Raw genomic sequence first — 13457 nt, 5'->3', positions numbered from 1 at the left:
CTTCAACGGTTTCTTCTTTTGCTCAACATTGATCTTGCCGGCGATTCTGCCTAAACATACTACTATCGGTTTCAGGTCTATCGATACGTCGCCAGAACAGTGCTTCTGGGCCAACAGCCATGGTTCAACATGCAGAACGCAGCTATCCACTCTCTCTTTACCCAGGACCAAGAGACAATGCTTCGGCTAGTAACTACTCTGGAGATGAGAATGTCCAGTTTTTGGTAAGTTTCGTCTCATTCTGAAAGCTTGGAAAAACACCAGTCAGGATAATGGCGTCTCATCATATCACAGGGAGAGAATGAACAGGATAATTCCTCGTACCCTACTAGAAGGCCGCCATCTTACCACTCCGCAGCCAGTCCTCCATCAACTGAAGTTTCCCGAGGATATAGCCTGGTCGAGAGATACGCACAAGATAACAGTGGAAACCCGTTTGCAGATGACACAGACGAGACTAGCCGAGGACTTGATGGAGGTCCAACGATAGTACCTGCTGATATACAAGAAGCCACATCATCAGGATGGCAACATCGTCAAGAACGTGGCGCTAGTCGGCTGCGACGATACCCTACACGCAAAATCAATTTGATCCAAGGCACAGTCCTGAGTGTGGACTATCCGGTTCCTAGCGCGATTCGAAACGCAATCGAGCCAAAATACTTGAATGACTCTAGCAGCCCGCCTGAAGAGTTTACCCACTTACGATGTAAGTCTGGTCGAAAAAAAAACATGGCATGCCCTCAAGTGTATACTGATTCAAGTTTACTATGTTCCAGACACTGCGGCAACTTGCGATCCGGATGAATTCAATCTTCGTAATGGCTATAACCTCCGTGCAGCGATGTACAACCGATATACGGAGCTATTGATAGCCATTACTTACTACAACGAGGATAAAGTACTCACTGCTCGCACACTCCACGGAGTAATGCAAAACGTCCGCGACATAGTCCAGTTGAAAAAGACTGAGTTTTGGAATAAAGGAGGACCTGCGTGGCAAAAGATCGTGGTGTGCTTGGTCTTCGACGGTATTGGCCCATGTGATAAAGACACATTGGATGTGTTGGCTACTGTTGGTATCTACCAAGATGGAATCATGAAACGGGACGTTGATGGCCGTGAGACTGTTGCTCATATTGTTCGTTTGAAGCATCATACCCCCTGGTGTCCTGTGATAATCACAAAATTACAGAAGTTTTCAAAGACTGACAAAAGTTATAGTTTGAATATACAACTCAGCTTTCTGTCACTCCAGCACAGGAGCTTATCCGCCCAAGGCCCGGAGACGAATCAGCAAAGAATCTCCCGCCAGTCCAGATGATATTTTGTCTGAAACAGCAGAATAGCAAAAAGATCAATTCCCATCGCTGGCTATTTAATGCGTTCGGTCGGATCTTGAATCCAGAGGTTTGTATTCTTATTGATGCAGGAACTAAGCCAGGTCCCAAGTCTTTGCTTTATCTGTGGGAGGCATTCTACAATGACAGAAATCTAGGGGGTGCTTGTGGAGAGATACATGCCCTCTTAGGACGACGCTGGGAGAAGCTCCTAAACCCTATTGTGGCCGCACAAAACTTCGAATACAAAATCTCCAATATTCTAGATAAGCCACTAGAGAGTGTCTTTGGCTACGTGAGCGTCCTTCCGGGGGCCTTTTCAGCGTACCGATATCGGGCCATCATGGGCCGCCCCCTGGAGCAATACTTTCACGGTGACCATACTTTATCGGCAAGGCTAGGTCCGAAGGGTATTGAAGGGATGAACATATTCAAGAAAAACATGTTCCTTGCAGAGGACCGGATTCTTTGCTTCGAACTTGTAGCAAAGGCCGGGTTCAAATGGCATTTGACCTATGTGAAGGCTTCAAAGGGTGAGACGGATGTCCCTGAAGGTAAGGATTATCCTTCGCATGTTGCATTTCTCATATGAAATTCATGAATACTGATGGAAGAATTTTAGCACCCGCTGAATTTCTTGGACAAAGACGACGATGGCTCAATGGGTCATTTGCGGCCGGTCTTTATTCCATCGTGCATTTCACTCGAATCTACAAAAGTGGCCACAATCTCCTTCGGTTGGCCTGGCTGCATGTACAACTCATCTACAATCTTCTCCAGCTAGTCATGACTTGGTTCTCTCTCGGTAAGCTGCTGTCATACCTCCAAATTGCGAGCCTGAAGCTGATGAAATTGGAAGCATCTTACTGGCTAACGACCTCGGTGATTATGGACATCGTGGGAGTTCCCAGTTCAACAAACAAAAATCACGGCTGGCCGTTCGGGAATGAGGCAACCCCGATTGTTAACAATGTCATCAAGACAACATATGTAATCTTCCTCATCCAGCAATATGTACTGGCACTGGGTAATCGACCAAAAGGGTGAGTCAGCCAGCGATCATACTCCAAGACATCACCAACAGCCTCATGGTTATTTTGAATGATAGCTAACCTGAATTGCAGATCCAAATTCGCTTATTTGTTGGCCCTTGTGTATTTCGCTATCGTTCAGTCCTATATTCTTGTTCTTTCATTCTATTTGGTTGCACAAGCGTTCTCGGGTGGAGGGGGCCTGGGCCTAGATACCGATAATGGTTTCGGCGGCTTTTTGTCTTCTCTATTCACTTCGACAAGCGGCTTGGTTTTGATTGCCTTAGTTTCCACATACGGCATTTATGTCCTTGCCAGCATTCTATATGCTGACCCATGGCATATGGTCACCTCCTCTTGGGCCTACTTCCTCGGGATGCCCTCTTCGATCAACGTGTTGATGGTGTACGCTTTCTGCAATTGGCACGATGTATCATGGGGAACCAAAGGCTCCGACCAAGTATCTGCGCTCCCCTCAGCACAGACTCACACCGCATCTGATACCGAATCTACGAATTTTGTCGAGGAGGCCGATCAACCGCAAGCAGACATCGATACTGAATTTGAACTCACCGTCAAGCGAGCGTTGACTCCATTTAATCCGGCAGTAGAGGAAGAAAAGCCAGACTTGAGTGATTCTTACAAGACCTTCCGCACTAACTTAGTGTTGTTGTGGAGTCTTTCAAATGCTCTGTTGGTGATTTTGATCAATAATGCTTCCGTGACAAATCTATGTCTGACGGTGATTAACTCCTTTCTTTTCTTTTAACAGAGCAGGGGCGCTCCCTTGCCTCTGGCAGCTTCGAGTTCTACGCTAATTCTGTTTTAGAGTACATCCACTACCCGAACAGCATGGTACTTCAAAGTCATTCTCTTGGTTACATCAGGTCTATCGATATTTCGCTTTTTTGGAGCACTATGGTTTCTGGGTAAAACAGGTGTTTCATGTTGCTTTTCTCGGAAGTAGGAAAGCCAACCGAGAACTTGAAGAAGGTCGCGTTGGGAGTTGTGTCAAGCTGATGTTGTAAGGATAATATTTGTTACATTTGATAGCCGAAGCATTTTATATCAGTGTGTTAGTACAGCATAATTTACGTAACCTGGCTAACTTAGTGGTTCTTTTCACTCGGGCACATCTGGAATTCCTCCAGAGTCTTCTCGTACTAGTACTAGTAGAACGGTAGGATTGTCATTGAAATCACTTGGCAAAATATTATGTAGTAGCGATCTGTGGTCTCAAAATGTCTACTGATACAATACCACGGCTACCAGGCGTTTGATTATGGAGTAGCATCGTATCAAGAGGGATCAATTTGTGAATGTTTGTATGATGTCCAGCTTTTCGCGGTTTTTAGGCCAGTCGCGACTCAGGACGTCAAATAATTGAACGGATCAGTGTTCGGTAACCTTGTTCTTTGGTCACTAAGACTAACTAAATGGCATATTCACATGTTCACTACTACATAAGAAACGGGCCACAGTGAGCTCTGTTTGCTGCTCAAGCCAAGAAGGAACCGTTGGTCTTCGCCAGAATCTCATCGTAGTAAGGCTGGAAAGCCAGCCAACCCTTATCAGGACCACCCACATTCTTGCGCGAGTACTGAGCCTCATCGTCATCGATTAAAATCTTCTTATATCCGCCCGCCGCCGCAGCATCGGCAAGAAGCTGAACCTGACAGGTCTTGTCAAGGCTGATGAACTATGTTCGCTGTCAGTGTCTGATTGGATTGCTAGAGAGGGTAGAATAGGCAGTTAGAGCTTACCCAGAAAGCAGCCTCGTCAACACTTCGACCAACGGTAAGAAGACCATGATTCTGCAAAATAAGGGCTTTGCAGCTTCCGAGTGCCTCAGCAATACGATTACCTTCTCGTGGGTCTAGAACGACGCCGTTGAAGCTGTCGTAAACGGCATGGTCGTTATAAAATCGCAGGGAGTCCTGGGTTAGCATCTCCAAAGGGCGCCCAAAGCAAGCGAAGGCCTTTCCATGGATGCTATGTGCGTGACAAGCGGCATGGACGTCAGGGCGATTTTTGTGGATAGCGGCATGGATCGTGAAGGCAGCAGAATTGATAGGCTCATCACCCTCGACAACTAACCCGTCTTCGTCGACCAGAATCAGGTCGGAGACTTTGATTAGGGAGAAATGCATAGAAAGGGGGTTAAGCCCTTCAGCGAGATTACCATTAGCTCACTGCTGATAACGTGCTTTCTGCTACGATCAAAGAGACTTACAAAAGTGGTCGGTTAGGATAGGGTCCCGGACCGAGATGTGACCGGCAATACCCTCGTCAAAGCCTCGGTCAGCAAAGACGCGGAAGGCAGCAGCAAGATGTTGCTTGCGATAGAGTCGCTCCTCCTCAAGGCTAGCGAATTTGGGGTACTCGCGGATCTTCAGCAGCCTGCCATCTTTTGCCCTGCCGAGTGACTGAACCTCTTGAGCTTCTGGGCGACCCTCCGTCTTGTTGATGGAAAGGGGGATTTTCGATGACAAGGTGCTCGCTTCCGCGGTTTGTGTGACTGAGGGGGCCATAGTGGATTCTGTCAAAGGGTTGTTGTTTCTTGTGACTTCAAGTTGGCTTGTGGTTAGTATCGATGATAATGATCTTTGAGTGACCGTCGGCTGAGGAGTCAAGAAGGCGTATTAAGGGGCAAACATTCATCTTCTTGATTGTCATCCTGCTCATACCCAAGACAGCATGGATCTCCGATGGTGCAACATGATTTTGACACCGGATAAATCTCCGCGTCATTCAACCCCCTCATCGAAATGGATCTTCCACGTCGGGGTTTCCGTGCAGGCGTCACAGGTGAGCCTGGCACAAGTTGCCGTTCAGCACATAGATACAAGCCAATTAATATGAGCGAAGGGAGGCAGAAATAATTTCAATTGGCTGTTTCAAGACCCGAGGTATAAGAAATATTAGCCCCGCATCGGAAAGCTGTGCGAGCCCAACTTGAACCTGCTGAACCCCAAGCAGGAAGTTAGAAGTGGATCCCGAGCGTTAGAAACCTAGGAACCCCAGATTTCGAGGTTCCCAGGATCGCTTGATTGAGGTTATAATATTAAAAATTTGCTGGTCTCTATTGGGTCGGCTGTCAGCGACTTCGGGGCCCATAACATAAGCCTTGATCATTGATCCACCCTCAACTTGGACAATCATTCACCGGATGGTTGTCCAGTGGACGATGAAACACTCCAATTCAGCTTCAATAGTTCGAACGCAAAAGTGTCGGTCCATTTTACATACAAACCACAGTGTATATCATGATTGGATTGGCCGCTACTCCTCGGTCAACCTTTGAGTAAAAGCCACAACTTATCTACAAAACATCGGGCCCATGGTCAAGCAAAGCGCTTATATCTCAGTCTCGGTAAATAAATAGAAAACTGTCACGTCAGCCCTGGAGTAGGGCACAAAGAAACGACAAGACAAAATATCCCCGGGTCGATTCTCCTGCACAAATGTGGACAAATCTTGGAAGTATTGACTGGAGATGACCTCATCAAGCTGAATAGGAAATTGAATGTCTAGAGCAAGGAACTATTCAAGGGCAAAAATGCTTCAACGCCTCTTGATCTAAAAACATCGAAGGTCTTGGAAATTTGGAGAAGCCGAATCATTTTTGTTGCCGAATGCATCATCACGTATGCACCGCCCTAGAATTCTCAGCTAGCCCTAGGGGATAATATCGGAATAGTAGATCCATTATCTTTGATAAAAAGATACCGATATGGTAAAGTGATTGCTACAAGGTTCTAAGGTTCTTGATATTTTTGGTATCTCCTATTTCTATTTTTCTTTATTTAGACCTTGGTGCCTGCTCTTCGATTTTAAAACCCAGCCAATCCCGATATACAAACCAAGGAACCCACTGGTGGGTCTCTTGGCGTTCGACTTTTCTCCGCCTCGTTTGCCTAAGCCCTGCTTGGCACCCACCCTGAGAGAACTTATTACTAGGCTCCGCCCAGTCCTATCCACCTGAGCAGACCTCCGCCGACCTCCGCCATAGTCAATTCGGAGTATGCTCGCACCTATTGTGCAAAGAACACATACCTCCTTCCAGTTCATCGTTCAATTCATTATTACACATTAGATCGTGTTTCCTGAGATAAATGACAGCCTCGCAACACGGAACCATTCAGCCAGGGGAGGATGATCATCATTCACCCTATCCCGTTCCTGCGGTATGCAATCATTTCTTGGCTAAGATTTGCTTTTTTTTCCCGCTTGGTATCTTGAACCATGCTAACATTTTCTAGTGTGATAATTGCCATACGCGAAAGGTAAGACACCATAGCTGAGCGATTTATTGCGCGTATATACATGGCTGATCATGCGTCAAACTAAAGGTCCGCTGCGACCGAGGAATCCCATGTGGCAATTGCCAGGATCAGAATGTTTCGTGCTTGAGACAACGGAGCAGACGGAGGCTCCCGAAAAAGGTCCAAACAACGCTGGAAACAACAGATCACATGCAGCTACACCCGCCAAACTTGGTATTTCCAGCGGAAATCGCCGGAGCCTCTTCTCCTTCACAGCTTTCTGATGGCCAGTCAAATGGGGATGGCCATCCACTACGTCACGATGTACAGAACGATATGACTACAGCAACATCTCGGGCAGGCCTCACTCATTCCAAGTCACAGATGCCGGTGGCAAATGAAGTGGCGGCCTGGGTCTCGCCCATGAGACCAATCGAAATCGAATTCAACTTTCTGGGAGGTAAAAGCGGGTTTCAGCAGGGACTAATCCGTCAAGCTCAACAAGTCTTGGAGTCCGCTCTGGTCAATGCGACACAGGCCATACCTGTGTCCAAGTCAGGGCTAAATCCCGATAACGAGAGGGTGGAGTCGGTATCGCCTGAGTTTCTTGCATGGATGTTGCAAGGTAAGAATATCCTTCTCGCTTAGCAAACATTACAATGAAAAGTGATGAATTAACATGTGCTGTTTCGTTGAATAGACATTGGAAGTGCTAAAGGTGGCTCGTATGTTTGGGATTATTTCAAACACGTATCCAAGTCGAGCTTGAAGCATATGGGCTTGAGTTTATTATCAAACCAGGTATCAACAGATGAAAAGGACATTTTCACAGTCTGTTTAAGCGCCGCCGCTCAAAAGTTCCTGGTCACCATTCTTGCGAGTGGGGAGCATGATGATGAACTTGCCGACCATTTACAACAAAGGATGCTCAATTATAAACGAACTGCTTTGGCAGCTTTGAATCGGATTCGGCTCATGACCACTCCCTCCCTTTCGCTACTCCAGGCCATTTTGTGCGGCGTAAGTCCCCGCATTTCCTGCTACCGCCGCTGCTCCCCAATCTGACTTGACCAAACAGATATTCATTCACCAAGGGTCCGGGAACGCGCAGTTTGCTTACGAGTTGACTCGGACTGCTTGTCGGGTCGCTACTGACCTAGAGCTTCATTTAGCTCAACCTCGACATGGCAGGGCCACTAGGACGGAAGAAGAATCCTTCTGTTTGCTCTGGTGCTACATGTTGGATAAAAATTACGCATGGAAGTTTGAACCTCGTCGGTGGTACTTCGATCCCGGACCAGGCGTTATTGACCAACATGTCGATATTACAACATCAGAGCTGCTCAATATCTACCTCATCATGGCTCAAGTACAAGATGAGGCTTTATCGTTGTCTAAGACTATCCTCTTCACCGAAGCACGATCGGCTCAACACACTTTGCGCAACTCCACGGAGGTTCTGTTAAAGAAGATGGAAAGGGTGCGCCAACGAATTGAACAGGTTCGTTATCATACTTGCTTATGCTCGTTTCAACCTCCTTATCTCCCTTCTCCAAAAGAATGCAAAGCTCACCGCGTCGCTATAGATAGCATCATCACCATCGATCTGTTGGAAGGGGCTTGAACCTGCCAACGAAATTACTGCAATCCAATTTGCCTATAATTCTATTCGCACTGAGGCTCTTTATCTATCTGAGAAGTCACAAGGGCAGTCCCTCGGCTTTGGTGATCTGATTCTCCGATCTGCTCGCCAGGAATTGTCCTCCTTGGTGGCCATCTGTCTTATAAGCGAAAAGAATCGCGCCGTCGGGTTTTTACATTGGTCGGTTAATACCCTTTCAAATAACATCCCATTTGCCTCAAAATAATGGCAACACTTAATGTTCAAGTTAACACCAAACAGGACCTTAATATACTATCCTTTAACAGCTTGGTTTGTTCTCTTCTGCAACACCGTCACAAGCTCCCACCTCGAGGACCTGAATCTGCTTAAAACATTGGCAACGGTTCTGATGCCAAATGTCTCGCTCAGTCACCCAATCACCGTCATAAAACAGCTTTGTGAGGATTTCATAGCGTTATCACAGTCCCACTTTGCCATCGAGAATGGCGACGCAGGTATCGAAGTCGAAAACCCTTCTTCCTCCTTTCACAGCCAGTCACTGCGGCGTCATGTCGGGTCTAACTCTGCTATCGCGCCCATTTCTACCAATAATACTGCTTCTTTCCCTTCGGATGTTTATGAGACGTGTGCTCCCAACGAACAGGAGGACTCCGCTGCTTTCGATATCTTATTCTCGAATCCTCTGTCTCTGGATTTCTCCGATGACCTCTGGCATTTCGATTCCTGTTGAGTCCGGATTACTTTCTCCGCACAAAGAAAGTCCCACGGATGAAAATTTTACTTCTCTCTATGCTAGTGATAATGAACGGATAAGGACTCATTTGATTGCTATCTTCTTGTTTGCTTTCAGCTAGGCTTCACAAAAGGAAAACGCGAAAAGGAATGTTCCCTCCTGGTCATACAGACTCTGATCCTGCAGTGTCACTTTCGCTTTTCGGCGGCCATTTGACACGTTTTTCTGCATGAACATAGAGATTGTTCGGCCTAATCAGCTGAAACATGGGATCATATTCAATTGGCCCATCACCATCACGAGAGAACTTGTATCTGTATATGAGTTTGGGAAGGAAAACCTTGATCTCCTGAAGCGCGAAATTGAAGCCGATACACATCCTCTGCCCGGTGGCGAATGGGATATATGCAGCCTTGTGTCTAGATCTCACTTCATCGGTATCCCATCTATCGGGATTGAATCTCTGGGGGTTGTCCCACAAGGCCGGGTTATTATGGATATGATGAAGTGCTGGGATTACCACCGCATCCTTTGGCAATCTGTACCCCCCGGGGAGAATCATATCGATTTTAGCAGTTCGACCGGGTTGAAATGAAGGGTTATGTCGGCGCTGAGTTTCCTTTATGTATTTATCGAGGAAATCAAGGCGGTCGGTCACCTCGGCAGTAATCTCGCTATTTTCATCGATATCGTTGTCAATGAGCTCCTGCAGGAGCCTTTCTTGCATCCCAGGATATGTCACAAGGCCATAGATGAGCCAGGAAAGAAGGGAGCTTGTGGTGGTGAATCCAGCACCAGTCGCCACGACCAGTGCCCACACTAAGCTAGATTTAGGCAATTTCTCTCCTTTATTGTCGGTCGCACGAATGGCATAATCTGCGCAAATTGTCAATTGCTGAAAATTAATTAAACTATAAAATTCAAACTTACCAACCATATTCGAGGCCTTGAGTGCTGCATCTTGGAGAGGAAGGTCTTCGACACCACCCCGTGCCGCCTGTTCAATAGATTGCTCGACCATTTGTTCAACGCGAGACTTCACACGTCGTAGCCTCTGAGGGTCTCCAAATGGTAGGCGGCCATACCAATCACCTTTCGAGGTCACCTTCTTGTTCAACGTCAGGATCTCAGCTATTGAATGGACCATTTCATGTAATGGAGCTTCAGTTGAGTTGAAATGCTCAAAGTCCAAGCCAAGTGTCAGTTTCCCCACTGCCTGTGATCCTAGCTTCAACATATAGTGGTAGACATTCCAAGATTCGGCTTTCTCATCGAACGCATCGAACACTTTGAAGGCATCTTCAACAGTCTTTTGCATCGTTGGGGCATAATGACGCACTGCCTTTGGACCAAGAGCAGGAGGTAGAAATTTATGAGCAATCTTCCACTCAGGTGTATCTGTATCTCCGAGGAAAACTCCGGCAGCTGGTGTTTTCAGAGCGGACAATGGATGCGCTTCATTGATCTTTTTCGTGAAAAAGTCAGACTCCGCGAAAACAATGGCGGATATTTGAGGGTCGTTGGTTTGATACGTCGTTCTTCCCATATTTGTCGTCTTGATCAATGGCCCGTATTGCTCGAAAAGACGCTGGTGGTTACCAAGGTGATCCGGGTAAACCTCGAAGTAGTTTCCGACGTAAGGTAAACCAGTCGGCCCAGGTGGATCACGAACACCATGGCCATCAATTGTAATTGCCACGGGGTCCAATGATGTAATTACATCTGAAACATCAGACAAATATTCATTGTCCTGAGTCTGGAATTCAATCCCTATGTAATCTTTAGCCAAGGGTTCCTCTCCTTCATAGTTGGAGCATGTGACAATCTTGAGCGAATGCCTGCACTCACCTTTCGGCTCGACGATGGCAAAATGGGCGGCCACGAGATTTCTGAGCTCACTGAGCTGCGCACGAGGATCGACTTCGATGGGTCTTGCGATTGAGAGTTCATCGCCTAAAAGGTGGAACTTTTGGAGCGTCATGGTGAGGGAATTGCAGACTCGATGATGTACAATTTTTTTTATTCTCTGAAGTGGAATCTTCGATTTAAATACACAACACTTCGAGGTCATACAAATTTATACTGTTCCCAGGCAATCACACAAGATAGTCAAATTGGTCCTGGAAATTCACCGGTAAGCGGATCGGCTTCCCGAGGTATGGTTATCTCGGAAAGGGGCGCCCCACGCCAAACTCGGATGAACCTCGGAGATGGGAAACATCACCGACCAATAGGGACCTGTATAATGTTAGACAATATACTCGGTGTTCCGAGGTCAGAATCCTATCGAATTAAAACATAAAACATATTGCCTGGGTATTTGAAGTCCTCTCGGGCCCAATTGGTTTATTACTCAATTCCAAGGTTGTCAGTTTCTATTGTACGTTCTTCAGCCTCCGAGTCCCCTGCAGGTGATTCAACCAAACTTGTGCAAAGAGTATTTCATTCTGTCTGAAAACAGACGAAACACCACATCCCAACCCTCAAAAATGGCATCTCTTGCGGAGTATACCGCCGATGATGTTGCGCTTCACAAAGCAAAGCATGATACCTGGGTAGTAATTCACGGAAAAGGTAACGGATAACTCGAGAGACATAAAAAAATCGACGCTTTTACTTATTCTGTGATCTTCAATTAGTCTATAATATTACGGACTACGTTCGTGATCATCCTGGCGGAGCCGATGTTCTGCGTGACGTTGCCGGAACAGACGCCACGGAAGCATACGAGGACGTTGGGCATTCTGACGATGCCGACGAAATTTTGGCGGTTTATTTGATTGGTACTTTGAAGGGTGCTCGCGAATTTACACGTCCTAAATCGGTTCGAGTGGTCCAGCAACCACTAGAACAAATATCTGTCGTGAAGAATACCACTTCCGCTACGGGAGCAATTACAACTACCGTTGGCTCTGTCGGGGGAATTGCATTACTCGCTTTTCTTCACAAGCGTGGCTATCTTTCGTTTTCCGATTTCAAGACTCAACTTCTGCGGCTGGTGCCCAATTTTGCACATGCTAGTCTCGAGGTGGTGCCGAAAATAAATTTGCGCGACGGCGGTTTCTCGCAAGGTTTCATCTCAGCCGGTGGACTTTTTACAACAATCGGTGTCATCATTGGTACAAAATTGTCAAGCCTCACCCAGATACAGTCCGGCTTTACTCGATATCCACCACATCGCCAGGGCAAGAGGATGGCAAAGGCTAATCCACACCTCGCCAAGGGATTCCTCGATCCAAAGGAATACCAAGAGCTTCCACTGAGCGTCAAGGAGAAGCTCTCGCCAAACGTCTATCGATTTGTTTTCACACTTCCACGGCCTAAAGATATCATTGGCCTTCCTATTGGCCAACATGTTGCTATAAAAGCTACCATTGATGGTCAATCTGTTTCTCGCTCTTATACACCAACGTCGAACAACATGGATTCTGGCCTCCTGGAGCTAGTGATTAAATGCTACTCGGATGGCCTACTCACTGGGAGGTATCTCGAAAATCTAGAGGTCGGCGACAAGGTTCTCTTCCGTGGTCCTAAGGGCGCCATGAAATACAAAAACGGTCTTTGCCGTCGCATTGGGATGATTGCAGGAGGAACAGGAATTACCCCGATGTACCAGCTCATTCGTGCCATATGTGAAGACGAAACAGATACCACAGAGATCAGCTTGGTGTATGCAAATCGGTCAGAGGAGGATATTTTGCTACGGGATGAGCTCGAGAAATTTGCTCGAAGATATCCAAAGAACCTCAAGTTATGGTACATGTTGGACCATCCTCCACAAAACTGGAAATACGGCAAGGGATATGTGACACGTGAGATAATGTGTGACAGGCTCCCTGCTCCATCCTCGGAGACAAAAATCATGTTATGCGGACCTCCTGGCATGGTCAATGCCTCCAAAAAGGCGTTATCTAGCCTAGGTTTTGAAGCCCCTGGGACTGTGCCTAAAATGACGGATCAGATCTTCTGCTTCTGAGCTTAAAGATCCGCCTTGTCAAGTACCTAGACTCTTGCTGTATCATAGAATATTTCATTTGCTTATCTTTGATTCCGACACCTATCTAGATAGGTATCTTGAAAACTCTTCTTCGTAGGTAGTATCATTCCGGATTTAAGAATACTAGCATAACCTGGGAATTTCTTGGCTTGTTAATATTGAGTGAATCTGTCCTTTGAGATTTGTAGTTTAGACTGTTACTGGTAAAAGTTTACGTACTCTTGACTTAACAGCCGGAAAACAAAAGATTTAAATTTTCTAGCAATTTTAATCTGGCTTTTTTGCATGGGCTTCTTCTGTTAGTTAGTACTTTCATATTATAATGATCATTATGCATGAGATTCCGAAATGATTTTCAAGCTGTATCAGGATTCTAAATCTGGGCCTATGATTTATTCTCTACACTTTCTACGCCATTTAGTCAACAAAGGTGAAGTTTAGATTCGGACAAGATATGACAGTCCTAG

General features: G+C 46.3%; 5 protein-coding genes across 5 annotated transcripts; 3 read left to right on the top strand and 2 right to left on the bottom strand.

The window, feature by feature from the left end:
• Positions 1-119: 119 nt before the first annotated feature.
• On the top strand, positions 120-3140 carry N7533_010719 (chitin synthase; the record flags this gene model as incomplete). Its single annotated transcript, XM_057107369.1, has 6 exons — positions 120-224; positions 295-709; positions 780-1141; positions 1225-1894; positions 1963-2383; positions 2465-3140. The coding sequence occupies 6 exons, from the start codon at positions 120-122 to the stop codon at positions 3138-3140; spliced, it is 2649 nt and encodes an 882-aa protein (XP_056954747.1).
• Positions 3141-3869: 729 nt separating this feature from the next.
• N7533_010718 (class II aldolase/adducin family protein) lies at positions 3870-4902 on the bottom strand (the record flags this gene model as incomplete). The annotated part of the gene is made up of 3 exons (XM_057107368.1): positions 3870-4070; positions 4135-4538; positions 4605-4902. 3 exons carry the CDS (start codon positions 4900-4902, stop codon positions 3870-3872), a joined length of 903 nt encoding a protein of 300 aa, XP_056954746.1.
• Positions 4903-6846: 1944 nt separating this feature from the next.
• On the top strand, positions 6847-8990 carry N7533_010717 (fungal specific transcription factor domain-containing protein; the record flags this gene model as incomplete). The annotated part of the gene is made up of 5 exons (XM_057107367.1): positions 6847-7261; positions 7337-7656; positions 7715-8137; positions 8223-8458; positions 8540-8990. 5 exons carry the CDS (start codon positions 6847-6849, stop codon positions 8988-8990), a joined length of 1845 nt encoding a protein of 614 aa, XP_056954745.1.
• A 166-nt stretch (positions 8991-9156) lies between these two features.
• Positions 9157-10974, bottom strand: N7533_010716 (cytochrome P450; the record flags this gene model as incomplete). The annotated part of the gene is made up of 2 exons (XM_057107366.1): positions 9157-9869; positions 9924-10974. The coding sequence occupies 2 exons, from the start codon at positions 10972-10974 to the stop codon at positions 9157-9159; spliced, it is 1764 nt and encodes a 587-aa protein (XP_056954744.1).
• Positions 10975-11482: 508 nt separating this feature from the next.
• On the top strand, positions 11483-12969 carry N7533_010715 (uncharacterized protein; the record flags this gene model as incomplete). The annotated part of the gene is made up of 2 exons (XM_057107365.1): positions 11483-11567; positions 11633-12969. 2 exons carry the CDS (start codon positions 11483-11485, stop codon positions 12967-12969), a joined length of 1422 nt encoding a protein of 473 aa, XP_056954743.1.
• Positions 12970-13457: the final 488 nt, after the last annotated feature.

Source organism: Penicillium manginii (genome assembly GCF_028828005.1).
Source record: "Penicillium manginii strain IBT 31320 chromosome Unknown utg000008l:1.0-3226943.0:1.0-3228205.0, whole genome shotgun sequence".
NCBI lineage: Eukaryota > Fungi > Ascomycota > Eurotiomycetes > Eurotiales > Aspergillaceae > Penicillium > Penicillium manginii.
The sequence above is the reverse complement of the archived record's forward strand: the minus strand, read 5'-3'. Positions and strand labels throughout refer to the sequence as shown.